This window comes from Oncorhynchus nerka, linkage group LG10, assembly GCF_034236695.1.
Source record: "Oncorhynchus nerka isolate Pitt River linkage group LG10, Oner_Uvic_2.0, whole genome shotgun sequence".
NCBI classification, from domain to species: Eukaryota; Metazoa; Chordata; class Actinopteri; order Salmoniformes; family Salmonidae; genus Oncorhynchus; species Oncorhynchus nerka.
Window position 1 is genome coordinate 34485764 of NC_088405.1, and position 26801 is coordinate 34512564.

The 26801-nt window shown below is 42.6% G+C and overlaps 1 protein-coding gene across 3 annotated transcripts; it reads left to right on the top strand.

Moving 5' to 3' along the window:
• The first annotated feature begins 77 nt into the window (after positions 1–77).
• On the top strand, positions 78–26666 carry abhd12 (abhydrolase domain containing 12, lysophospholipase). 3 transcript variants are annotated; one of them, XM_029669645.2, is made up of 15 exons: positions 78–165; positions 778–952; positions 12276–12326; positions 13936–14057; positions 14985–15090; positions 18363–18482; positions 18730–18760; positions 18938–18983; positions 19108–19237; positions 19433–19470; positions 22365–22444; positions 22553–22635; positions 23144–23222; positions 24022–24149; positions 24351–26666. In XM_029669645.2, exons 2-15 carry the CDS (start codon positions 780–782, stop codon positions 24382–24384), a joined length of 1221 nt encoding a protein of 406 aa, XP_029525505.1. In that variant the 5' UTR covers positions 78–165; positions 778–779; the 3' UTR covers positions 24385–26666. The 3 variants fall into 3 exon arrangements, with proteins under 3 accessions (XP_029525505.1, XP_029525504.1, XP_029525506.1); XM_029669644.2 differs by lacking the exon at positions 78–165 and having other exon boundaries at positions 475–952; XM_029669646.2 differs by lacking the exons at positions 78–165; positions 12276–12326 and having other exon boundaries at positions 513–952.
• Positions 26667–26801: the final 135 nt, after the last annotated feature.

Genomic DNA, 26801 nt, shown 5'->3' on the forward strand with positions numbered 1-26801 from the left:
GCGGCAAAATGCTTTGTTATGATCACATAGGCGGAAACTATGGGTACCGATGAAAGACAAACCGTACCAACCCACCACACCTGCTGCTGTCACCGCTGGCGGACAGCACATTACCGGTGTCCTCGCTTGTCATGTTGTCAGTTTAATAAAACAATAATAACAAAGGTATTGTATTTTTATCATTTTCATTTTTATTAAAACCATAAATAGTAATTGCATTCGAATACAACAACAAACATCACGTTGTGTTGCTTAGCTAGCTAGTGTTTAACGCGAAACCACTTGCTGTCAATTTAGGTTAGCTGGTGGAGATAGTTTAGATGTCACAGTTAATATGTTAGCTAGTTCAATGTTGGAATATATGGGGTTTTATTCTGCAATACTATGTAGTTAGTTGGTGTGTTTTGAAAAGTTGCTAGCTAGCTCTAAATGGCGAACTAGCTTTGTAGCTACATTTCCTTTAAAAATATGGCGTACTGGTCTGCTCTGATTGGCTTAAATGTGAACCCAGGGGAAAGGTTGATTTGATCAGCTGGTCTCTGCAGATATCGGACTTCTACAAACAATGTAGCTAGCAAAAGTGCTGATAGTCAGCGGTGCTGGGGGAGAAAACAACGGCACCCTGACCTCATCTTTACCCGGCTTCTTACGGAGAATTCGTTGCCAAACTACATCACCGGCGCTGCCTAGTATTGCTGTCAAATCAAATGCAATAGTGATAGACGGTGTTTCACCTCCTGTGTCGCTTTTCTTTCACATTGTGCTTTTACATTTCAGTGATGCGAAAGCGAAATAACTCGCTCACCGTGGACCATGACAGCTCTTCCACCAACACATTGCTGGACAGCAGTCCGGATTTAAACTACTGTCACAAGAGAGGGGAAGGGGTTCCTGAGCCTTGTGTACCATCTAGCTCGGAATCGGACAAAAAAATGGGCAGACCATTTCGAAGGTAAGAAACGTTTGCACCATGGAAGTCTAATAGGCAACCTACATTTATCCAGCCAGTACACTAATCTCATTACTGTTTTGTGGAAGATTAGGGGTTCAAGAATACAAATGTGTATTTAACAAACATACTTTAATTCAAGCTTCTACTCCAGGCAGGCTGACATGAGGACATATTCATATTTCAAGATTGTAATCACATTACGCCTGCACCTTTTGATTAGGTTATAGGAGGGACATTTCACTGTGAATATATTTTAAGTTATATGAAACAGTTATCCCTCTGCCTCCGGTCACACAGGTTTTACTGGATAACTTTAGTTGTCTTTTGTTAGGAGTGGAACTGCTTGGGGTGGGTGTGGAACGATGTACATACCGTAGGCACAGTGCTGTTGAGATGCTGTTATCTGAGGATGGTGCTTTGAGTTACATCTTAAGACTTATAGGTATGCCCACATTACTTATGGGATTACTGTGTCTTCCAAGTGAATACTTTATAATCCCCTTATTATACACTACATGACCCAAAAGTTTGTGGACACCTGCTCATCGAACATTTCATTGCAAAATCATAGGCATTAATATGGAGTTGACCCTCACCCCCCCACCCCTTGCTGCTAGAACAGCCTCTACTCTTCTGGGAAGGCTTTCCACTAGATGTTGGAACATTGCTGCAGGGACTTGCTTCCACTCAGCCATGAGCATTAGTGAGCACAGGCGATTAGGCCTGGCTCACAGTCGGCATCCCAATTCCTCCCAAAGGTGTTCGATGGGGTTGAGGCCAGATCTCTGCAGGCCAGTCAAGTTCTTCCACACTAATTTCAACAAACCATTTCTATATGGACCTCGCTTTGTGCACAGGGGCATCGTCATGCTGAAACAAGAAAGGCACTTCCCCAAACTGTTGCCACAAGGTCGGAAACAAAGAATCGTCTAGAGTGTCTTTGTATGCTGTAGCGTTAGGATTTCCATTCACTTGAACTAAGGGGCCTGAACCATGAAAAACAGCCCCAGACCATTATTCCTCCTCCATACTTTTACAGTTGGCACTATGCATTGGAGCACACAGTTGGCGTTCTACTGGCATCCGTCAAACCCAGATTCGTCCATCGGACTTCCAGATGGTGAAGCGTGATTCATCACTCCAGATGGCTGGAGAGCTTTAAACCACTCCAGCCGATACTTGGCATTGTGCATGGTGATCTTAGCCTTCTGTGTGGCTGCTTGGCCATGGAAACTATTTCATGAAGCTCCTGACGAAACAGTTCTTATGCTGACGTTGCTTCCAGAGGCGGTTTGGAACTCAGTATTGAGTGTTGCAACCGAGGACATACTGTTTTTAAGCGCTTCAGCACTCGGTGGTCCCGTTCTGCGAGCTTGTGTGACCTACCACTTCGCTGCAGAGCCGTTGTTGCTCCTAGACGTTTCCACTTCACAATAACAGCCCATAGAGTTGACCGGGGCAGCTTTAGCAGTGCAGAACTTTGACGAACTGACTTGTTGGAAAGGTGACATCTGATGACTGTGCCATGTTGAAAGTCACTGGTCTTACTGAAGAGCTCATTCTACTGTCAATGTTTGTCTATTGAGGTTGCATGTCTGTGTGCTCGATTTTATACACTTGTCAGCAACAGGTGTGCCTGAAATAGCCGACTCCACAAATTTCCAAGGGGTGTCCACATACTTTTTTGTATATGTAGTGTATAAGGGCTCTTCATGTAAGTGGACTAAATGTCAACCCTATACTTTGAGCCTAGTTATCCAAATGACAGCTCAGTTGGACTATATCTAGCCTACTGTATCTAATTATTTTCATCAGAAACGCACAGCAAGATAATATGCTTTTATTTAATCAAACTAAAAACAATAAGTAGCCTACACTAACATCCCACACAAATGGGTATAAGTCCCTTTGAGATTTATTCTTGTACAACATACCTGTTTTATGCATTGTTATTGTGACCTGTTCCTGAAAGAAGTACCACATTTCAGACTATGATGGAATTCGAACTTGTAAGTGTACTGTATTCATGAAATCCATGTTGATGCATCAGTGATCATCAAGCAAATGTGATTGCTATTGCTGTTCTCTTCACATTCCAAGACTAATTTTGGGAAGTGTGATGTCATTCTAGCCTAGTTTGTGGTTGTTTTTAGCCCGGCGCTCTTATCTTGAAAGACCAGTCTTCAGTTCACTCGAGGGTATGGGCTGGCTTGAGGTGACTAGAATACTCTGATTAAATATTCAATAGCCTCGGTCTCCTTTCAGAACCTTTGCCTGTCACCAAGGTTAGGTAGAGTGAGGGAGATGAGCTTTGAGGCTTGTTTAGAGCCCTGTCCACTGAGTCTGAATACAGCTCTGTCTCGACAATAAATAAGCTGTGGCTTGACATTGGTTCTAGTTAAGAAGGCATTGCATTCCATTTGTCTGAGCTAGTCATTGTGGTTTGGTGACTGGTTATTAGAGACTCATGAAGAGGTATTTTTAGTGCCACGGTTCTCAGTCCTTGAAGCTCATGTAACCACTTGGACTGATGCCAGTTCACATCAGGACAGTGGTCAGGTCCTTAGTCACTATCCTGTTCAGAGAACTGTAATTCAGGCCGGAACTCAACACTGCCATGTTGGAGTGATTCACATTTGAGTTGGCTGGCTATGATGATAAAGATAACAAGCTTGCTGGTTAGAAAACATCCTTCAAGGGCACCTCTTGTGATCACTGAACTCTACTACGGTAACTGGGTGGGAGGACAGAGGACCATATGATTGTGTTCTGGTCATTGGGGCAGGTGTGACGTGAGGTCCTGTTTTTTAATGATTGTGATAAATATTCTTCTGGATGTGACATCTCCGTTGCTGTTCTTCCCCTCTTCCGGAGAATAAATTATATTCACTGATTTTGTTTCCTCGGGCAGGGGTGTTGGCCAGTTAACCTTAAGAACGCTATTAAACTGCAACCTCCAAGGTATCAAAACTAGGCTAGATTAGAACTTGCTCAAATTTTCTGTTTAGGCTACTGCTGCTTCAAACAGTCTTTTCTGGGTGTGAATGTGGGTCCATTGATGGGACATCTAATAGAAACGTGTACAGGACAGGACCATTGCATATAGGCACACTGCTAACTTGCACTGGCATCACTGTTCAAACAATTTACAGAAGGCCAGCTGGAAAGCCAGGGACACGCATTAGTGCAAAGGAAATAAGAACCGAGAGCAGAATGCACAGTTTCCCTTCCCTCCTGCGGGATATGTAGCGTTACACAGCGACTTTCAGTTCCCACTAGGTGCTCCTCTCAACATTCCCCTCTTTTACCCACACTGCAGGAATAGGCTTCCCAGGGTCACTCTGTTTCCTTGGTGTCTCTTGCCTACTTGGTTTATTGAGGTGTCATGTGTTGTACCTGTCAGCCTATTCCCACAGCTGCAATCTGTCAAGATGACTGCACTGTTTGGTTTTTTTCCTCTCTCAATTTTGTCAGATTTGCAATTGGCAAGACTGCTAGCTACTGCTGCTGCCCTGTCATAGTGCATTAACCTGTTTCCAATAAACACACTGGAATCCGTCAGACCCTGAGACACAAAGGTCTTGCAGATCCACTTCCTGTATTTTGTGTATTTTTGTCTCATTACATTTTTAGCATTACTTTCCTCAACAGAAAGTCCAGAAGACATTGTCTGACCTTTTGGCCAAATTTGGCAGCAAATGCCCCATTTCTTAATCAAACTATTAGGCTAAGTTTAGAGATATTTATTTACTCTGCAGAAATGAGTGCCAGTTCCTTAGCCTATTTAGCTACAGTGGTCTCTTTTTGCCTTGATGTCTCAGCCAGCCAGTTAGTCTTTAGTGGTCTGGGCAAGATATTGCAGGATGGACTGCACCATACATTTCTTATGTTATTTTTTTCACTGTCTAGACTGAGAGTGTAAAGGATGTCACGCTGCTTGCTTAGGGAGTACCACTTCCTCCCAATTTGGCCCATACCGGGCACGAACTTAGATCTCTGCCTTGCTAGCACACGTGAACACGTGAACGTGAACACCCTGAAGCGTCTCACCAGTCAGCGACAAGCTAGCTATTCGCTAGCGTAACTTCAGGCTGAGGAGTAAGTTTCACTCATTCCCATGTGATACATGAGGAACTAGCTGTTCTGTGTGCTACTGCACAACCATACAGGGCTGTTGGGTGGTTCATAACTACAGTATGTGCAGTCACCTTTAGATTCTTTGTTACTTTGGTCCCAGCTCTCTGCAGGTCATTCACTAGATCCCCCCCCCCCCCGTGTGGTTCTGGGATTTTTGCTCACCGTTCTTGTGATCATTTTGACCCCACGGGGTGAGATCTTGCGTGGAGCCCCAGATCGAGGGAGATTATCAGTGGTCTTGTATGTCTTCCATTTCCTAATAATTGCTCCCACAGTTGATTTCTTCAAACCAAGCTGCTTACCTATTGCAGATGCAGTCTTCCCAGCCTGGTGCAGGTCTACAATTTTGTTTCTGGTGTCCTTTGACAGCTCTTTGGTCTTGGCCATAGTGGAGTTTGGAGTGTGACTGTGAGGTTGTGGACAGGTGTCTTTTATACTGATAACAAGTTCAAATAGGTGCCATTAATACAGGTGACAGAGGAGCCTATTAAAGAAGAAGTTACAGGTCTGTGAGAGCCAGAAATCTTGCTTGTTTGTAGGTGACCAAATACTTATTTTCCACCATAATTTGCAAATAAAATCCTACAATGTGATTTTTCTGGATTTTGTTTTTCTTCTCATTTTGTCAGTCATAGTTGAAGTGTACCTATGATGAAAATTACAGGCCTCTCATCTTTTTGGGAGAACTTGCACAATTGGGAGAACTTGCACAATTGGTGGCTGACTAAATACTTTTTTGCCCCACTGTATACGGTCCAATATGACCATGTTGCACATGACATCAACCAAGTAATTTCAGGTGCTCTTTGCCAGCAACTTCAATGGGACTTCGAGGCTTTGTAGTTGGTTCATGATGATCTGACTGGAAGGAACTTCGCACACAAGGGTGACAAGTGTGAATGTTCTGTGGCTGTGCCCGTAAATCTCCAAAGGGAAATTGTGCTAAGCACCCAGTATCACGTTTAGTGAGGAAGAACTAGGGTTAACTAATTTAGTGTTGTTGCCTTCCCCCATAGCATTGTGGCATTAATTCTGCTTAAAACCCAAGTATTGATTAGCTTATAGGGGTGCACATGTACTAACACCCTGTAGTTGCTTCAGATTATGTCCGACTGTGCCTGCCAGACCTCCTAGCTAATAAAATATTGCTTTGTAATGCCCTTCATACCAAACCACAGCATGCAGATTTAAAAAAAAAAAAAAAGTTTCTGTTATTTATTTTGAAACAGGGCTGTGATTGCTCTGGCTGACTGGCCCTCCCATGAGGGGATTAATTATTTTGGTCTGATTGGCCCTGTCCAAGGCTGTTTAGGCTCAAGCGGCTGGAATCGGCTGTGTCATGGCTGTTATTTTAGGATCCCTCCAGCCCTCTTGACAGCTCTCCCATTGCTAGCAGAGGATTTCTATTTCTCTATTGAATATAGTGTGGGTGTGCTCATCGCAGAGGCTCATGTTTAGAAGCCTCACTGAGAACATGATGGCCAGCTCTCTCGTGGGCTGAAGTATTCCAACTTGAAGTTGAGACAAGTTCAGCCTCTATGGTGTCAATGACCAAGAAGAATCTGGTTTCAGATACGGAAGCTGTTAACCTTGGAGGTGCTTCTCCTGCAGCTGCTGCTTAATGTACAGCAGTAGTCAAAGGGTTTGAATATATTTATCTGCCGAACCTAGCTCTAGTGTTGTTTTTTATTATACTGCAACTCATATTCTGCTGTGAGTACCCATCTGAAGTGTATATTATTTTGGTCCTTGGAGATCCCTTTTGGTTATACCTGACCCCTGACTGTCTCGTAGTCTTGCTCTGGTCCTAGGGCTCTAGGCTGTTCTTTTTCCGCCCAACCAGACAGGGTGGCATTGACACTGCTCAAAGCCTCTTCTCAAAATCCCATGTCAGACTGCATTAGTTATCTCCTGCCCTGATTGGCCCTACTTTGGCAGCCATAGCTCTGTCAAGGTCCTGGCTGTTACACTGTCACCTTGGACAGGGATCGGGGGAAGGGAAGTTCTCTACAGGGAGCTGTGGCGAAGCAGCACTGGCCACAGGATGGACTTCAGTCTTCTGGATGAATAGCTGAATGATAGTTAAATTAATTTAAAACCACACTGCCATGGTATTGTCGCCTTGTTTTACATGGATAACATGGCTTTATTGAAGTCCTTATGAATCTGATTAATGAATGGTTAGTGCAGCAGGTAGCATAGGTGTTAGCCTATCCTAGTGTTGGGCCAGTAACCGAAAGGTGGCTGGTTCGAATACCTGACCCGACAAGGGGACAATCTGTCTGGTCTTGAGCAACCTTAATTTGCCATACTACTATGGCTGCCCCTGTAAACAACACATTTTACTGCACCGATCTGGTGTAAGTGACAATAAAACATATACTCTCTGCCAAGCGGATGACCAATGGGATCTAATGCAATGTAGCTTCATCTCGTCATGTCTACCAGGCTGTAATCAGGTCCATATGGCAGCAGGCCCCTCCGCTGAGCTAAACGCATTAACGCCTGGAGGCCAGCTAGCAGGGCAGGTGTTGTCCTGCTGTCTTGTTGCACCACTGTTGATCAACAGTGCCTCCTGCTGTTATGCCTGCATAGGGTGGAAACGGGCAGATCTGTTTGCGTAACCCTTGACTGAATTGTTCTCTACATGGCAATTAACCTTCAGCCCACCGATGGTTCAACTGGAGGTCTGTCTGCAGTAGGTACCCCATAAGAAAACGCTGGGCCCCACGTGCCTGTGAAATTAGACCACCATCTGTTTGGTTGGCATGACTGGTACACTGCTTGTTCTGAACAAAGCAAGAGTGCTGTCCGCTTGGTCAAAACTGGTCAGCCTTGTGCTCCAGTTGGCTGAACATGCATCTGCCACAGTGTTCAAAACCTATCTTATTTGTTTCATTATCTGTGGAGGAGGATGATGGGCATGTTCTGTTATATCCCTCTGGTATATGTACTGGTATGCACACTCAGGCAAGCGTAACATACTATTGTCAAGTACTGACTGGCTATGGTGTATTTATTTGTGCGGAGTCGTCTGCACATGACAAATTAAACCATGCACATGTTTATCACAAAGCAATGTTGGTTTTATTGAGAGGGTGGTGACTGGTTAGGGCTATGCTAGCCTTGGAAGCCCAGGCTTCTACTGTACTGTTTGGAAGCCCAGGCTTCTACTGTACTGTTTGAAAGCCTGGGGAAGATAAAAAGGGGTGGAGTACGGCAGAGTCTAGATGGGAACTAGTGACGCATTGCCACTTATCAAGATTCCACATGGATGGAGTTTAAGAGACTTCCAATACAAACGAATACTCCATAGGCTACTAAAACATTGTCTGACACTGTAGGAAAAGAGAAAAACAAGAAGAAGAAAAAACAAAACACAAGGGAATGCCTCTACCACAGAACAAGGAGCCAGATGTTTCACCGGATGTATAAATCTGAAGCATACGGTTGGAATTTCCACTCCCCACCAATTATGTTGAGAGGAAGCCCAGTGGCCGGCAGTGGGAGAGTATGGAGCGGGATTGAACTGGGCCGACATTCTGCAGATATTGTCAAAGAAAATCAAGATCTCGATTAGTTTTCTGTTCCCAGAACTACATCTGTTATGAACAGAGTGCACTAAGTTTTTTTAAGTTTTTTTAGGAGTGCAACTTGGGACGAATTGAATTATTGCTTACATTCACTTCAGAGGTGTTCCCTAATGTTGGGCATACACTACACAACTTCTAACAACTTTTACGTGTTCACATTTCCCGATTTCCTTGTCCCAAATCTTTAATTGCATCCATCCTCAACCCCAGGACGTGGGTGCTCACATTACACGATGATTCACTAGTTGATCCTGATCCTGCTCTTCTGTCGTATGGGGGGGTTAAAAAGATATGTTTACACGCAAACAGCGAGCTGCTTTATTAGTGTGCAGAAACATCAAAAAAGAGCAGAGGCGCAGGATATGGACCCGCAAATTGTTGTTGGGCAGACGTGGACTATATGGACTTTGTATTGTACAGAGGGAATTGGAGGTAATGTAAGACTTTTAATATTGAGAAGGCAGCTGCGTTCTCTCTACAGCTCTTCCAATCTTTCATCACATTGGTCCACACGGTTCATGTTGTTGCTTTTCTCTTCACCATTGTTTTGGTCTCACATGCTGAGTGCTCATTGGCTATTGGCAGCAGTCCTTGCCCAATTGTGTCATAGCAATGCGCATAAAACAAGATGCACAAACCAAATTTCTAACATGTCAGAAGATTTTCAGGACATCTGACATCTTGAGTCTGGAGAACGGAACAGCCGTCATCGGTGCGTCCGTGACCCCCCCCTCAAACTAGTCCAGAAGATTTCACCCCAATCGTGTCTGGGATGGCAAAACGTGGCGCAATTGTGTAGTGTATGCCCAACATAACGGAAATATGCAAATACATGCTAGAACACGCCAAGGATCTCGCTAGCTTGTGCTTGGGTCTGCCTACTATGCTTAATATGCTCCCATTGAAATCGACACAGATGAACTATCTTGTGTTTAGTTATACACTGAACAAAAATATAAACTCAACATGTAAAGTGTTGGTCCCATGTTTCATGACCTGAAATAAAAGAATCCCAAAAAGTTTCTCATTTTATGCACAAATTTGTTTACCTCCCTGTTAGTGAGCATTTCTCCTTTGCCAAGATAATCCATCCACATGACAGGTGTGGCATTTCAAGAAGCTGATTAAACAGCATGATCATTACACAGATACACCTGGTGCTGGGGACAATAAAAGTCCACTCTAAAACGTGCAGTTTTGTCACACAACACAATGCCACAGATGTCTCAAGTTTTGAGGGAGCGTGCAATTGGCACGCTGACTGCAGGAATGTCCACCAAAGCTGTTTAGAGTGAGAATTTAATGTTAATTTCTCTACCATAAGCTGCCTCCTCCTTAGGGAATTTGTCAGTATGTCCAACCAGCTTCATGACCACGTGTAACCACGCCAGCCCAGGATCTCCACAACTGTCTTCACCTGCGGGATAGTCTGAGACCAGCCACCTGGACAACTGATGAAACTGGGTTTGCACAACTGAAGAATTTATGCACAAACTGTCAAACCGTCTCAGGGAAGCTCATCTATGTGCTTGTCGTACTCTCCAGGGTCTTGACCTGACAGCAGTTCGGCATGGTTAACTTCAGTGAGAAATGCTCACTTTCGGTGGCCACTGGCACGCTGAAGTGTGCTCTTTACGGATTAATCCCAGTTTCAACTGTATTGGGCTGATGTTAACATTGTGAACGGAGTGCCCCATGGTGGCGGTGGGGTTATGGTATGGGCAGGCGTAACCTACAGACAATGAACCCAATTGCATTTTATCGTTGGCAATTTGGGGCCCATTGTCGTGCCATTCATCTGCCGCCATCACCTCATGTTTCAGCATGATAATGCACGGCCCCATGTCACAAGCATCTGTACACAACTCCTGGAAGCAGAAAATGGCCCCATTTTTTTTCTTCCATGGCCTGCATACTCACCAGGCATGTCACCCATTGAGCATGTTTGGGATGTTCTCGATCGACGTGTACGACCAAGTGTGCCAGTTCCCGCCAATATCCAGCAACTTCACACAGCCATTGAAGAGGAGTGGGACAAAATTCCACAGGCCACAATCAACAGCCTGCTTAACTCTATGAATGAGATGTCGTGCTGCATGAGGAAAATGGTGGTCACACCAGATACTGACTGTTTTCTGATCCACGCCCCTAACCTTTTTTGAAGATATCTGTGGTCAATAGATGCATATGTATTTCCAGTCATGTGAAATCCATAGATTATATGATCTGTAACTCAGTGAAATCTTTGAAGTTGTTGTGTTTAAAAATATAAAAAAATTGCGAGCGCTGAAGGCCACCATTTCCATTCAAAACTCGAAATCCAAATCTGAAGTTCGCTGGACTTCCAATTGTTGAGTGAACGAGACTAGGGCTATGCTATTGACCAGTCATAAGATACTGTGCTACCAGGCAACCAGAATAACCATTCCTTTGTAAATAATAAGAATTTAAAAGCACTATGAAATACCTTATGCAGGGCCAGTCAAGCTGTGAAGATGTACTACTTTGCTGTGCTAACTACAGCCGTAGGATGGGTGGGACAGAGGTGGAGCTAATACAATGCATCCAAATTAAGGCGTGGATAGTGTTTTTTTTTTATTACTCCAGTGTCTAACTTGATGTCTCCCTCCAATCTCTCTCTTTCTCGCAGTGGCTTCTTGATAACGCAGCACACAGTATCTAACAGGCTCTCTCAAGCACTCTGCATTATTCATAGGGCCAGAGAGAGCTCTGTGTACACTCCGAGGGGTTTACCATGTCTGCACAAACTGCACTTGGTGCATTTGTGTGTGTGTGTCTGCATTTTGTTCGAGCTGTTAGATTCCATCTCTGGCAAAGCTGGTCAGGTAGAGAGGCTGAAAACAACAGCAGATGTAACAAACATCTTACATGTGAATGTAAGTAGGCTATTTAAGAACTAGGCTAGACTAAATGGAGTAGGCCTAGGTTTATTTCTGGCTTTGCTAATATAAAAATAGAATTAATGAGCATTAGTTAACCTTGTCTATACTACGGAGTCTGACTGGATCCTTTCATACATATTCATTAAAGTGCAATTTAGTCCAGGATAAGACTTCATTTAGGTCAGTTGAACTGTCCATATATATTTTTGGTGTATAATTCATTTTACACTATTCCCACTGACATGTCTGTAGTGCCATAAAGCAACCTTTCCTGTGCCACTGCACTCATACAGTAATCATACAGTATCTCCACTGCTTGCTTTACGTTCATCACACATCCAGTAAATTAGAGGTTATGACACACCCCCAGTAGTGAATACAGTTCCCCTGGCCCCCCTCCCTGACTGACGCTCCAGCCACATCATCATGACACACAGTATCCGAGTCCCCCGGGTGCACCGGGCCGTAGAGATCCGTTATGCAACACGCCAGCGAGACGGAGGGAGGCCAGCAGAGGGTCCGCTCCAGCCCTCCCCTGACCTTTTTGACTTTGAGAGACATGAGCACATCCTTGAATGCATGCGTGCCTCTTGCATATTGTCACACTGGGGTCATCTCTGTTCATTTCATTGGCGTCTGTGGGGTCCGTTTCACGGATTGGAGGACGTTTGTTTTGTTCCTCTGCTGCAGGGTGTGCTGTTTGGGCCTAGTATCTGTCAGGGACTTCACCCTCCATGTGGGGTAAGTTATGTGAATAAGGCATGTCATCAATATTAGAGGAAGAACAAAGTGATTTGTCCATAGCCCTAGAAGGGAGATGGGTGACTTCCTGACTATCAGTAGTCCCTCTGTTATTACAGCAGCTCTCCCAGAGAGAGAGGATTTAAAAGGATAGTCCTATTAACTTGCCATAAAGTTAGTCTGTCCCAAGCAAGACTCTAGGAAATACGGTGTGCTCAGAGAAGAGCTGACACCCATTTAGACGTGATACATCGTGGCGTATTTCATTATGCCGTATGTCATCTTCAGAGCCTCGCTACTGAACGGACAAGTGTAACCGCAAGATGGCATTTATTTTGGAAGATTGCAAAATATGACCTATTAATTCAAGAAAGGATGAATGTTTTAGGTGATAGTAAAACATGTTTTGTTACTTTTTCATCAACTTGTTTCTCTAACTTTATAGCAAGTCCAGCTGGCTTGTACTGCATGTTTAAGATGCCACTATATCTAGTGACCTCCCCCTAATAATTGTTATAAAAAAAAAAGTCCTTATCACATTAAACTTAAATGGGAGGCAACAGCCAGTGTGTATTTAAAATTACTATTAAAATAGTACTCACTTACAGGAATGGTTAATTGTTTACAAGTTGCTAGCTATCCCAAAAGCCATCACCGAAAACGTGCAGAGTTTTGGTAACTTCCTGTTCTTCGACACTGGCTGGACTGAAGACGATGCTTATTTTGGAACATTTGAAAGTATGCGGTATCCATCTCGCAATGGAGCCTTCAACCTCAAGGGGGTGTTGCGATTCCACTCCATTGTGGACGCCCCCATTTGAAATGCATGACATACGGCGCAACATAACATTATTGGTCATGTGAACGAGGCTTGATTCTGACGGCCATGTAGAACTTCCTCGTTATAAAGGGTTGCATTGAGCAAGGCTACGGTGCAGTGTGTTTTACACAGCATTTTCCTGTCTGATATTTTTAACGTCTCTCTGAAATGGCCAGATGTCATGATCTCCACTGGTCCCGGGTCAGAATTCTGCAGTAACCTCAGACTGACGTCTAGCTGGATGAAACCGTTTGGAAGGAAGGGAGGAAAGGTGCAGGTTACAGGCTGTAACGAGGACTTTGTCATGACCCTCTTTGAACCACATCACCCTCTGATAGAACCAAGCAACATCTGGTTTTACTCTGTATGAACAGGGAAGAGTTGTTATTTCCTAAACAGTCTGAACTCTGAACCCCCATCCTGATAACACTATGATCTAGGCTTAATATTTAACTATTTTTGTACTGTACACATCTGTGTGCAATTGGAATGGATAGCAGTCTTAACTGTTATTTTTATTTAACCTTTAACTAGGCAAGTCAGTTAAGAACAAATTCGTATTTACAGTGACTGCCTAGGAACAGTGGGTTAACTGCCTTGTTCAGGGGCAGAACGACAGATTTTTACCTTGTCATTTCGGGGATTCGATCTAGCAACCTTTCGGTTACTGGCCCAACGCTCTAACCACTAGGCTACCTGCCATCTCAAATCTTAATGTTTTCTACTTTAGTTTTTGAAGATGAATGTAAAATGCTGACATTGTCTCTCTCCCCTGCGTGTGTGTTCCAGATATGGCCTAATGGGCAGATTGAAGAGGATCCTCCTGTGGGTGCTGGGAGTCTACATAACCATCCCCTTCCTCGTCAAACTATGCCCCTCAATTCAGGCAAAACTAGTATTTTTAAATTTTGGTGAGTATAGATATATAAACCAGTAAGGTATATATTTTTTTGTTCGATCTAGTTTGCATTGATTTAAGAATTGTTAAATAAAAAATAAAAATAAACATTTTATGAGACTAAATAAGCTTGCTTCATCAGTTAGCTCTGGCCTCGGTGTGTTTCATTTGGTAGGTGGATACTTGTAGCTCATTTAGTATGTGTGCATACTGCATACATAAGCAAGGGTGCATGTGCTAATGTGTGCACATGAGAGCCTGCTCATCAGTTGAACCTGAAACCCAACACAGCATGAAACTCCAGACAGAGGCAGTTAAGAGGGTGTATAGTCCATCTGCAAGCATGCAATACACAGCCTTCGCTGCTCCCTCCATCTGATATGCAGTGTGCGTGTGTGTGTGTGTGTGTGTGTAACTGTAGTCGTTTCATGCATTATAGGCAGCAATGGGCAGGATTGCACCTAAAACATTGATTCAGTAGTACTGAGTGGTGTGTTGTGACCACGTCTGATTCTAGTTACTTGGTTTCAACCAATCAACATCCAGTACTGGAACTATCCATTGTAAAACATGTAACCCCATCAGATTTGAACATGGTTTTCTGTCCCACTCAGTGACATCTGATTTTCGTTTGGGATCTTTTGAATGGTTTGCAGTGCAGCTAAAGACCCAAACGTCTTGTGGATGGCAGACAGTTGGAGGTTTTCTTTTTTTATTCAGTGAGGAAGTGAAACAGTACATGTCTGTACAGGAAGTGGACATTGACTTGTGACTCTCTCGTGTAACCTTATTGAGTGGAAAGAGGCAGAGCCCTGCTATTTCTAGAGCAGCTGTCCTGTGGATTTTAGCTGAGTGCTGCTGCGTTGTCAGTGATATCTTATTGTCTTAGCACATCTAACACAGCCTCTGTCTACCCTCTACCCAACCCCACCCCCTGCAGTGCGGCTGCCCTATTTCATTGACTTGAAAAGGCCACAAGACCATGGGTTGAACCACACCTATAACTTCTACCTGCAGCCAGAGACTGGTGTCAACATTGGTGTATGGTAAGAAGACATGCTCACACACACACCAGCTGCTTGGCTAAGACTGTGTGGGATGGATCTCGTACTTTCTCGTTCTCTACTTTCACATATCAAGTCAATGATGACACCGGTGACAATAGGAAAAATAATAATACTCAATGAGTAGTGACCATTAACAGGACACTACAGGCAGAAATTATTTAGGACAATAATGAAATGTTGAGAAAGATACAAGTAGCAATGTTATTGCTCTGGTTGGTCGTTCCACTGACTGTCCCTATGGGTGTGGCAGGAAGCTACATATTTTGCAGCTAATATGGCATAAAGGTTTTTTTGTTCCATTAGATATTGGATTTTCTCCTTTTCTGTTTTCAAACTATTTATTTTAGATACTAGGAAAGAAAAGTGTCCGCATGTCTGTATAGTTCCCGCAGTGTAGGAGAAAATGCAGCTCTGTCTTAACCTTTCTGAGGGCAGAGTGTGACGGTCAGGTTCTATTGCCAGGCCGCGCTCACTTAGTCTGTACGTAGTCACGGTGGTAATATAGTCTGCCACCATGTACTGTCTGTTTAGGGCCAAATAGCGTTGACGTTTACTTAGATTTTTTTTGTGGTGCCTTTCCAATAGGTGAGCTTTTCATTTTTGCTTCGTGATTTGGTTGGGACAGGTTTTCTGAGTGCTGTCCTGAGGCTTTGTTGGGTAGGTAGGGGTTAGTGAACTGAGCCAGCTGCCTAAGGACTCATTTCTATGGTCATCTCTTGGCTTTTGAGGGCTTTGTAATGGTAGGAGTGGTGGTCACTTGTTTTTTAAATGATAACATTTGGTGGCTCTTTTCTTGGATATTAATCAGAAGAGGGAATTGGCCTAATTCTGCTCTGCATGCATCTGGAGTTGTTTTCTCTGTTCTCTGAGGATGCTCTTACAGAATTCCTCCTGCTGAGTTTCAGTAGGGGTGTTTGTCCCATTTGTCATTCTTGCTTTGTAAACAGACCCCACACTTCACTGCCATATAGTGCAATTGGTTCTATTATTGATCAGGAGATTTTGACCTCGATCCTAATTGCTATTTCTAATTTACTAGATTGTTCAATGGCATAGAAAGCCCTCCTTCCTTTCTTTCAGTTCATTCACGGCCAAGTTGAAGTTCCCTGTGGAACACATTTTTTGTCCTGTGTGTGTGTGTGTGTGTTATATGAGTGGAGTCTAGTAAAAAGGCATGTTGGTTTCCCTGACATCTGGCCCTTTTCTGGAATATCATAATGTTTGTATTTTTGAGATTGACTCTTAGTGCCCAGGTTTGACAGAACTGTTGCAGATCTAATTGTGGCTGTAGCCCCTCTTGTGGGGGGACAGCGGCACCAGGTCATCTGCATACAGGAGACATTTTATTTCTGTGTCATTACGAGTGAGATCGGGGGCTGTTGATCGCTCAAGCTTTTTGATTTTAACATGTCAATTAGGGTATGTAAGGTATAAATATGGTCTGATGTTTGATCATTTGGTAGGAATCTAATTTTGACTTTTGCTCAGGACATTACTGCACTTTCTCAGTGACCACAGTCTGCTGTTCATGATGGCGTCTCTCGATCCCGCTCTCGTTTCTCCAAATGTTATTTGTCACATAAGCAGGAATACAACGGGTATAGATAGACCTTACGTGAAATGCTTACTTTCAAGCCCTTAACCAACAATGCAGTTCAAGAATAGAGTGAAGAAAATATTTTCTAAGTAACACACTAAGATTACATGACAATAACAAGGCTATATACAGCAGGTACCGGTACCAAGTCAATGTGCAAGGGTACAGGTTAGTCCAGGTAATTTCTCCATGTAGGTAGGGGTAAAGTGACTATGCATAGATAATAAACAGTGAGTAGCAGCAGTGTAAAAACCAATGTAAATAGTCTGGGTGGCTGTGTGATTATTTGTTCAGCAGTCTTATGGTTTGGGGGTAGAAGCTGTTAAGGAGCCTTTTGGACCTAGTGCTCCAGTACTGCTTGCTGTGCGGTAGCAGAGAGGACAGTCTGACTCGGGTGACTGTAGTCTTCAAACATTTTTTGGCCCTTCCTCTGACGCTGCCTAGTAGGTATATAGGTCCTAGATGGTAGGGAGCTTGACCCCAGTGACATGTTGGGCCGTACGCACTAACCTTTGTATTGCCTTACGGTTGGTTGGATGCAGAGCAGTTGCCATACCAGGCGGTGATGCAACTGGTCAGGATGCAGCTTTATGACTTTTTGAGGATCTGGGGACCAATGCCAAATCTTTTCAGTCTCCTAAGGGGGAAAAGTTGTTTTCGTGCCCTCTTCATGACTGTCTTGGTGTGCTAGGACTATGTTAGTTTGTTGGTGATGTGGACACCAAGGAACTTGATGCTCTCGACCCGCTCGGCTACAGCCCCGTCGATGTTAAACCTCTCTGGGATATGTGGGACGCTAGCGTCAACAGCCAGTGAAATTTCAGGGCGCCAAATTCAAACAACAGAAATCACATTTAAATTTCTCAAACATACAAGTATTATACACCATTTTAAAGATAAACTTCTCGTTAATCCAGCCACAGTGTCTGATTTCAAAAAGGCTTTATGGCGAAGGCACACCATGCGATTATGTTAGGTCAGCGACGAGTCGCAGAAAAATATACAGCCATTTTCCAAAGGAGAGGTGTCACAAAACTCAAATAGCGTTATAAATTGATGATCTTCATCAGAATGCACTCCCAGAAATCCCAATTCCACAATAAATGTTTGTTTTGTTCGATAAAGTCCATCAATGTCCAAATACCTCCTTTTTGTTTGCGCGTTTAGCCCAGTAATCCAAATGCACAATGCGCGAGTCAAAGTTATATTACAGTTCGTCGAAACATGTCAACATGTCACCCCAGTCCCTGTGGATGTTTACTGGCCGGGGGGGTAGGAACTTGAGCAGACTAACTGGGGAACGTTGACTGTGGGAAAGGCATGTTGAGCCCAGAGGAGTTTAGCAGTGTGGGTTGTGGTAGATAAAGACTAAAGGCTGAGGTGATGATATGTAAATAGACAAGTCTCTGTTCAGGGCTATTCTCTTAGAACATGGGGGTTGTGTGTCCAGTTATGTAAAACATGTAGCCTACTCCAATCTGCTAGTTCTAACAGTATAGTCTTTGTCCCCAGTTAGACTCAAGTACAGATGAGATGCTAGCGTATATTAAACCAGTTTGCCCCACCCCACACCTCTTAGTCTATAGTAGGTGTATATTGTCTACATTGCTTACAGCTTTCTCCTTGTCTATATCACTGCTCCTGTTCTACCCAGGCACACAGTCCCAGACCAGATGTGGAAAGAGGCGCAGGGGAAGGACAGAGAGTGGTATGACAGTACCTTTAAATCGCCCTATCCAGTCATGCTGTACCTTCACGGCAACGCGGGGACAAGGTGATCATACATTTTGGTTTAAAAAGCACTTTTAATTGTACTATCTCAGTGCTACTCTGGTCCAGTACCCCCTGGCGTTATACCCTTAACTCACATGACAACCTTCCACCTTTTAAATGTGTTTGTCGAAGCTGACTCACAACCTTGGAACTTGTACATACTAACACAATGTGCTCTTTAGAATGGCTGAGATATGTTGCTTTACCTTTCACCTGGTTTATAAACTTGTCCATCCTGTCTGTTTCAGAGGAGGGGACCATAGAGTTCAGCTCTACAAGGTGAGAGGATTTCATTGCAAACACACTAACTTGCTTCGCCTGTATCCCACCCATACTCTATCTAGCTATATTGAGTACTGACCAACAAACAGAATTCAATACATTTTTTGTGAATTGACCTTGCTTTCAGTCTGATCTGGAGTTGAGATTTGATGTGTTTCGGCTTCCCCTCCCCAGGTCCTTAGTTTATTAGGCTACCACGTAGTCACATTTGATTATAGAGGTAAGTGGGGTTCTACTTTGAGCTGTTTCTAAGTTTATTAATAATCACAATATCCCTTTTAAAAAGATAATCTGATCTTAGATCACCATTCATCCCTTCTTTCATACTTCTCTGGTTGTTCCAGGTTGGGGTGATTCAGACGGGAGCCCCTCTGAGAGCGGAATGACGTCAGATGCCCTGTTCCTCTACCAGTGGATGAAGGAGAGGGTGGGGAGCAAACCCCTCAACGTCTGGGGCCACTCACTGGGGACAGGGTAGGAACACACATCTCTCTCATCACATTCAGCTCAACATTTCACAAATACTTTTTGTGTAAAATTATAAACTCTTGTATGATTATGAACCAACAATTGGATGACCGTATACTTTGGGTGAATTTGTTTGTACTGGTAAATCTGTCAAATTACAGAGTGGTAACTTTTAAATATGTATTTTTCACATTTTCCCAGGGTGGCCACTAACCTAGTCCGACGTCTGTGTGACAGAGGTAAGCATCTGCTCATTAAGGCTGTGACTTCCGACCTCCCAGGCTAAATACAGTTCATTCGGAAAGTATTCAGACACCTTCCTTTTTTCCACATTTTGTTACGTTACAGCCTTACTCTAAAATGGATTAATTATTTTTTTTTTACCTCATCTACACACAATACCCCATAATGACAAAGCGAAAAAAGGTTTTTGGGAGTCTTTGCAAATGTATTCAATAAAAAAACACCTTATTTACATAAGTATTCAGACCCTTTGCTATGAGACTCAAAATTGAGCTGGTGCATCCTGTTTCCATTGATGTTTGTAAAACTTGATTGGAGTCCACCTGTGGTAAATGCAATTGGTTGGGAAAGGCACACACCTGTCTATATAAGGTTCCACAGTTGACAGTGCATGTCAGAGCAAAAAGAAAGCCATGAGGTCGACGGAATTGTCAGTAGAGCTCTGAGACAGGATTGTGTCGAGCACAGATCTGGGGAAGGGTACCAAAAATGTCTGCAGCATTGAAGGTCCCCCAAGAACACATTAGCCTCCATCATTCTTAAAAGGAAGAAGTTTGAAACCACAAAGACTCTTCCTAGAGCTGGCTGCCTGGCCAAACTGAGCAATCAGGGGAGACTGGTCAGAGAGGTGATGTTCATTCTGACAACTCTTCAGTAAAAGGCTCATGGCAGCCCGCTTGGAGTTTGCCTGGCACCATCCCAATGGTGAAGCATGGTGTTGGTGGTGGCAGCATTATGCTGTGGGGATGTTTTTCAGCAGCAGGGACTGGGAGACGAGTCAGGATTGAGGGAAAGATGAACGGAGCAAAGTACAGAGTTTCTAGATGAAAACCTACTCAGGACCTCAGACTGAGGGGAAGGTTCACCTTCTAACAGGACAATGACCCTACACACGCAGCCAAGACAATGCAGGAGTGGCTTTGGGACAAGTCTCTGAATGTCCTTGAGTAGCCCAGCCAGAGTCCGGATCTGAACCCGATCGAACATCTCTGGAGAGGTCTGAAAATAGTTGTGCAGTGACGCTCCCCATCCAACCTGACAGAGCTTGAGAGGATCTACAGAGAAGAATGGGAGAAATATGTGTGCCACGCTTATAGCGTCATACCCAAGACGACTCGAGGCTGTAATCGCTGACAAAGGTGCTTCACGTGTTGCTGCCATGCTATGTTGTCTTAGGTCTCGCTTTATGTAGTCTTGTCTCTTGTCATGTGTTTTTGTCCTATATTTTGTTTTGTATTTTTAATCCCAGCCTCCATCTCCGCAGGAGGCCTTTTGCATTTTGGTAGGACTTCATTGTAAATAAGAATAAGGTCTTAACTGACTTGCCTAGTTAAATAAAATCAATATAAAATAAAGTACTGAGTAAAGGGTCTGAATACTTGTGTAAATGTGATATTTCAGTTATTTTTATTTGATACATTTGCAAAAAAATCCTATACCAGTTTTTGCTTTGTCATTATGGGGTTTTGTGTACATTGAGGAAAAAATACAATTTAATCCATTTTAGAATAGGGCTGTAAAATGTGTAAAAAGTCAAAAGGTCTGAATACTTTCCAAATGCACTGTATGTACTTGATTTATGTAGACTTTAGTGAATGCAGGTGCTGCATGTACCACGCAACAAAATGTTTTATATAAACAAGAGTCACACATTTTTAGAGTTTAAATAAAGTGGCCATAGAATTAAGGTGTTATATGGGTTGTTCCATGAAATGAGTGCCTTTTGCACTTTAAGTAGAAATTGTGCACAAATATCTATTTTTCAGTCTGTTATATTAAATTAAGTGCCCTTTTAAGATGGACCACATTTTAAAATGCAATAAATCAGATATTGTATATTAAATGTTATTAGTGATTCATAAAAAATACAACTACTCCCTCCATTTAAAATAAATAAATAGGAACTTTTCAAGAGACATTGAACATCTAATAGTCAAATCACAGTGTAAAAGCAGGTGAGCTGGTTCTACTCTTTTTTTTTTCTGGTGTTGTAGAAAAATGATCAGGTTGAGCTTAACACTTCAACCCTGCTACCCATAGATGGACAAGCTGGAAATGTTTGAACAATTTAAAAAAAAATATATGTCACGCTTGCATTCAACTACCCCTCCGTGCACACAACAAGCTACCATTCACCCTGCCACAAGTGGATTCGAGGCTGACTAAAAGATGAACACTTCAACACTTTATTTGGCATTTACTCTCTAGTCTTTTTTTCTTTTCTTTTTTTTAACCTCTTGAAATGGTTATTTAGTTGAACATGTGCTCTTTATTACTGTTAAAATAAGGTCAAATAAAAATTCACCAAGTTAAACTATTCAAAAGTTGTTTAAATGAAGTTGGTCAATTTAACCTCTTTGTGTTGGGTACTTGGAGAGCCTGTTTTGGAGTCCAGGGTGGGATTCTGAAAAGTTTGACAAAATATTTAGACATTTCTGTAACGTTACGTTTGAGGGGCACATGCTTGGGTCCACCGTGGACCTTTACAATCATTCCTCACCCAATGGCCTGTACAGGTTGAATGCTCATACAGTATTATAAGGCTTCATCCCATTTTCAAGTATAGTCGATCACTTATCAGATCATAGCAAGTGAGAAACATTAACTTGGTATTGTGTACTACCGGAGGAACTAACTCATTGGCTGTTGACCTTAACACACCAGACACAAGGCTCCTCTTCCAGTGGTAGCTCAAGTGTCCACAGCTTGAATTTTTCACTCATTTGACTGGGTTACAGGGTCACTGAAAGTGGCTTGTTGTGACTGCTTTATTCAAGAAAGTGAATGTCTGAAGGAAGTGAATTCAAGGCAACTTATTGCTACATCTTAGATACGTATGGTGATGTTTCATGAAGATTGGTTTGATTTGAATGACTTTTCTATTTTCTAGGGACGCCCCCAAACTCCTTAGTCTTGGAATCTCCATTCACCAACATCCGAGAGGAGGCCAAGAGCCACCCCTTCTCTATGGCAAGCATTTCCTCTTAATCTCTTGACTACATGTTGAGTCTTATTTAATTGTATTTGATGTAAAGTTTTTATTTTATTAGCTAGCGTCTGTGTCATTGCTTCTTGTAGGTCTACCGGTACCTTCCAGGCTTTGAATGGTTCTTTTTAGATACCATTTCAGCAAACGACATTCGATTTGCCAGTGACGAAAAGTAGGTTGAACTTGATTCTTTCCGGACCATTTAGTTTAACGTTAGATTTAAAGCCGTGTGTCACGTCACTTGTTCCTGCTCATATGTTTTCAAACTGGTGTCTTCATACAAACTGCTTGTTGAGTCAATAAGATCTCTTTGACACACAACCATTCATCAAGAGCTCAAACCCTTGTATCAAATGTTATTTTAACAGACTGCGTGTTTGCATGTTAAAGAGCAGAGGCATAGTCTGAACCTGGCCGACCCAGGCTCTGTCCATGCCTTTTCTCCATGTCCTCTGGAATGTGCTGAGGGGACTAACTCGGAAGGTCAGACTTGTATTATAGGTGGCCTACGGAGGACATTCATCTATGTCAAGACTTCCTTTGTGCAGTACTTTCTCGTGGAGTTGCCAAGCACTAGTAATAGTATAAGGGCCATTAACATACGACCAACCATGCATTTTCAGACACTCCAAGATCTTCAGACTTGACTGTAATTTGAGCTTGTTTCTTCTCTTTTGTAGTGTGGACCACATATCCTGTCCATTGCTTATCCTTCATGCCGAGGATGACTCAGTCGTGCCCTTCCATCTAGGGAAGAAGGTATCCTTTTTAGTTTGGGCTTCATAAAAGTCAGCCACATCATCGTGACCTCATACAGCCTTCATCTGGTCCTCCTTTTTCAAAGGACACAGGAAGCTATTTGATATACCAAAAAAAGCTAAGTTAATTTCATAGATTTAATACAGGTCATTAATAATCAGCTGTCGTCTTGAAAACGACTCACTTGTTGCTGTTCAAATGCCTATCACTTGAATGAGCTAAAATGTATAAAAAAAAAATAATGATATCTTTAAAATGCCCCAAATCTACTTCCCCAAAGTCTGATGTACTCTTGGATAGCATTTTTATGTCGCTGCATCCAGTATGAATGAAGTTTGAGGTAGTTTTGTGAGCCAATGCGAACTAACTTGAGCACAATGACTGCGTGCTAGCTGTTCCCGTAGACTTCCAGTCATTGCGCTAATGCTAGTTGGCAACTTCCTAGTATCCACAAGTTCATCTGACTCTGGGGAAGTTGATAAAGGACCATTGCCAAAATCCCAAACTATTCTGAGATTTGAGTCGAGCTACTGTATTATAGCAGTGAAGGAACACAGAAATATATATTTTTTTTTTACTGTTCTCTTTTTAATTAATCGGTCATCTCTTTCATTGGCTTCTAAAAAATAAATATGATCCTCTCAAATGTTCATCACCACTGCAGACCTCTGTAATGCTTTATAGCACAAAGGTCATAGTTCAGAGCAGGGCCAGGTCTATATTGGCTGTTCTTTTAACCTGGACTGAACACAATCCTCCCATAATTCCATTGTGTTTATTTCCTTCCCCCTCCTCCCAGCTGTACAACATTGCTTCCCAGTCCAAGAGCCTGAGTGGACACAAGCTTCAGTTCATCCCCTTTCCTGTCTCTCTGGCCTACAAGCACAAGTTCATCTACAGGAGTCCTGAGCTGCCACACATACTCAGGTACAGCAACTAGACCAGTTGCGCACATATACACTGTGGCAAGAAGTGTTTCACTGACAATTTGTGTCTTGACCTTAGGCCAACTGAGCAGAAATTATTAAATGTAGGCAATTAGTTGTACACTAGGTGTCTACATTCTTGGCTGCCTTTGTACCGAGTTGTGCTAAACGTATTTCTGTTTTGATTTCATTTTTCTTCCAGTGACTTCCTTGGCACGACTCATCCCCATGCATAACCGACAAGAACATTTCCACCTGTCCATTGTTTCCTCTTACAACTCCCCCCCCACACACACGCACACACACACTGAAACTCTTTTCACTGTATGCTTTATGGTTGGTGTGTTCATATCTCATAAAACATTGAAATGTACACGCATGGACTGAAGAAGATGCATCCATTCCTTTATTTTGCATTCCTTTGACACCTAAAATTCCTGCAAGACATAAACGGAACACTGGCAAAGAGCGAGGGATGGACAACTGGCTTGGCTTGTTGTCAAGGTTACACAAACCAAGAGGATGGCTTGAGCACAAAGCTGAAATATGCACATATTTTAAGGAGCCAAGACAAACATCATGGAGTGGGAAGAACAGTGGATCGAGCAGGAAAGCAGTGTTTTTAATTGCACAATGTTTGGGGAATAGACATTCATACACAAGGCGAGGAAGGAGAACGTTTTTCATTTTACAACTCATCTGCAGCACAGAGCAAATTCTGTTAATACCAGTCCAGTTTATTTTCCCAATTTTACTTTTGTTACATTACAGATCATGATTTAAAAGTATCTATTATATTTGACTGATCTCAGATGAGAAGTTTTGGACTCTAGCTTTTCTCTATTTAAGGAAATGTATAACTTGAATTAAATATTATACATTTGACCTAACATTGATATTGGTTTTGGGCTTGTCAGTCTCATTATTGTCCGCCTTAAAGAGAAGACTAGTCGCTTTATTTTAGAACCCCTTAGGACACTTCAGGGCAAGCTCATGAATTTTACCATTTCAGGGAGGAAATTAACTGAAGAGCTGAGGTTTAAGAAATATGATTTCCACGTTCCAATTATAGGCTACCTCAAAGCAGAAATACCATATTAATGATTCGGTGTATAGGAAAGTGTTTACCTAAACTGAGAAGACCTAATGGAAATTTTAATTCCAAATCTCTTAGTGCTAAAACACAATCACCCAGCTAGTGGTTATTCCTGTTCAATCTTAGAAAGCGGTGTGTGAGTGACGGTGCATATTCCATTGTTGTGGTCAGAGGAAGACTAAAAAACATCTTTATGTTCTCTTTGGCTTGATCGCAATTGAACGGTACCATAATGTAGGATGGAGCCAGAGAGGAGTGTGGCTGGGCAGTACCTGCAGTCCGGGAATGTCAGTGTGCCGATCCATCCAATGCACTTAACATTGCTGAGTAAATTACCCCAATGTTACTTTTTGCACATCAGTGTTTACTAGTTGATGCGGACTGTTTTTATTTCTCTTCAATTAGGGCTACCCCACACTGGTAATGCTTGTTTGTAATTTATTGACCAAAGTACACAGTTACTGTTCTTTTCTATTGGCTGTTCTACACTTTTTCAAATTGTAACTTTTGTTATTTAATGAATGGTGAGTGGCCAGTTCTCTTCTGATGGTCACTTTCCCCTCTGGATTTGATGTTGAAATGTAACAGTTTTCACCAGCTATTTCTCAGTCTCTGCACTAAAGCAACATGATGGCCACCAGGTCATCCATTGTGGGGAATTCAATGCATCAGGTTAGGAAGTGCCCTCAGATGGTCAGGTTACGGTCTGTACTTAAGTTCTTTTAATCACACAATGTAAGAGGGTAAAGGTCAGCTGTTCTGTAGCTTTGGAGTGGACATACTGTAAGTGGAAAAATGTCCTCTTCAATTTAGAAATAAGATGTATTTATATGTGCATGTACAAGTGGATGAGTATTGTTAGGTGGAGAGATTGTAGGCATTTCCCAGTTATGTACATTTCCAACGGAGGGCATCTTTTGAATCACCTACTCAAGTGGAGCCATTGTGGAGGAAGGACATAAGCAGACTTCATCTCCAATCTTGATTAACCAAACCAGGCTCTTTGAGTCAACTTCTCTAAGCCATTTAATACACTGATCTAACTTTGACAAGTGAAGTTTGCTTGTATTGCTTCTTGTCCGTGAAGGGGCCTTAGCATATTGTGCTCGTCATTGAACCTTTTCCAGTAATGTACATTGTCTGCTGCCCTTTGCAATATATCTCATTCTTGCTGTGTGTAGAAACGAGTGACTCAGTAAGACATGTGGGCTGGTAGATTGAAAATACCTCAAGAGTCGGGTAGAGTAACAACTGTTCACAACTCATGTTGGAGCCTGCATAGTCAACATTTTTTGTCTATAGTTAAAAATCTTGATTTTCTTGCTAACTTTTTTGGTATCTACTATACCGGACATAAAGAATTGTGCATATGCTTGTTAATGGAATAAACTTTAATTGAATTAAAAACAAGTTTACTTTGAACATTAATTCCTTCCTTGGACTCATGACCTTGACAAGTTGAATGTCAAAGCTAAAATCCTAAATTGCTACATTAATGATCTACTCAAATCGGTATAGAACTTCCACCTCATGAGCTTAGTGCAACTGTCATACCCC

Excerpts from the sequence above, each read along its gene's own strand:
- abhd12 (XM_029669645.2), top strand. The coding sequence starts at position 780 with ATGCGAAAGCGAAATAACTCGCTCACCGTGGACCATGACAGCTCTTCC. Across the intron at positions 15,091-18,362 it reads GGTGTCAACATTGGTGTATG|GCACACAGTCCCAGACCAGA; the intron begins GTAAGAAGACAT and ends TGTTCTACCCAG. Across the intron at positions 18,761-18,937 it reads ATAGAGTTCAGCTCTACAAG|GTCCTTAGTTTATTAGGCTA; the intron begins GTGAGAGGATTT and ends TCCCCTCCCCAG.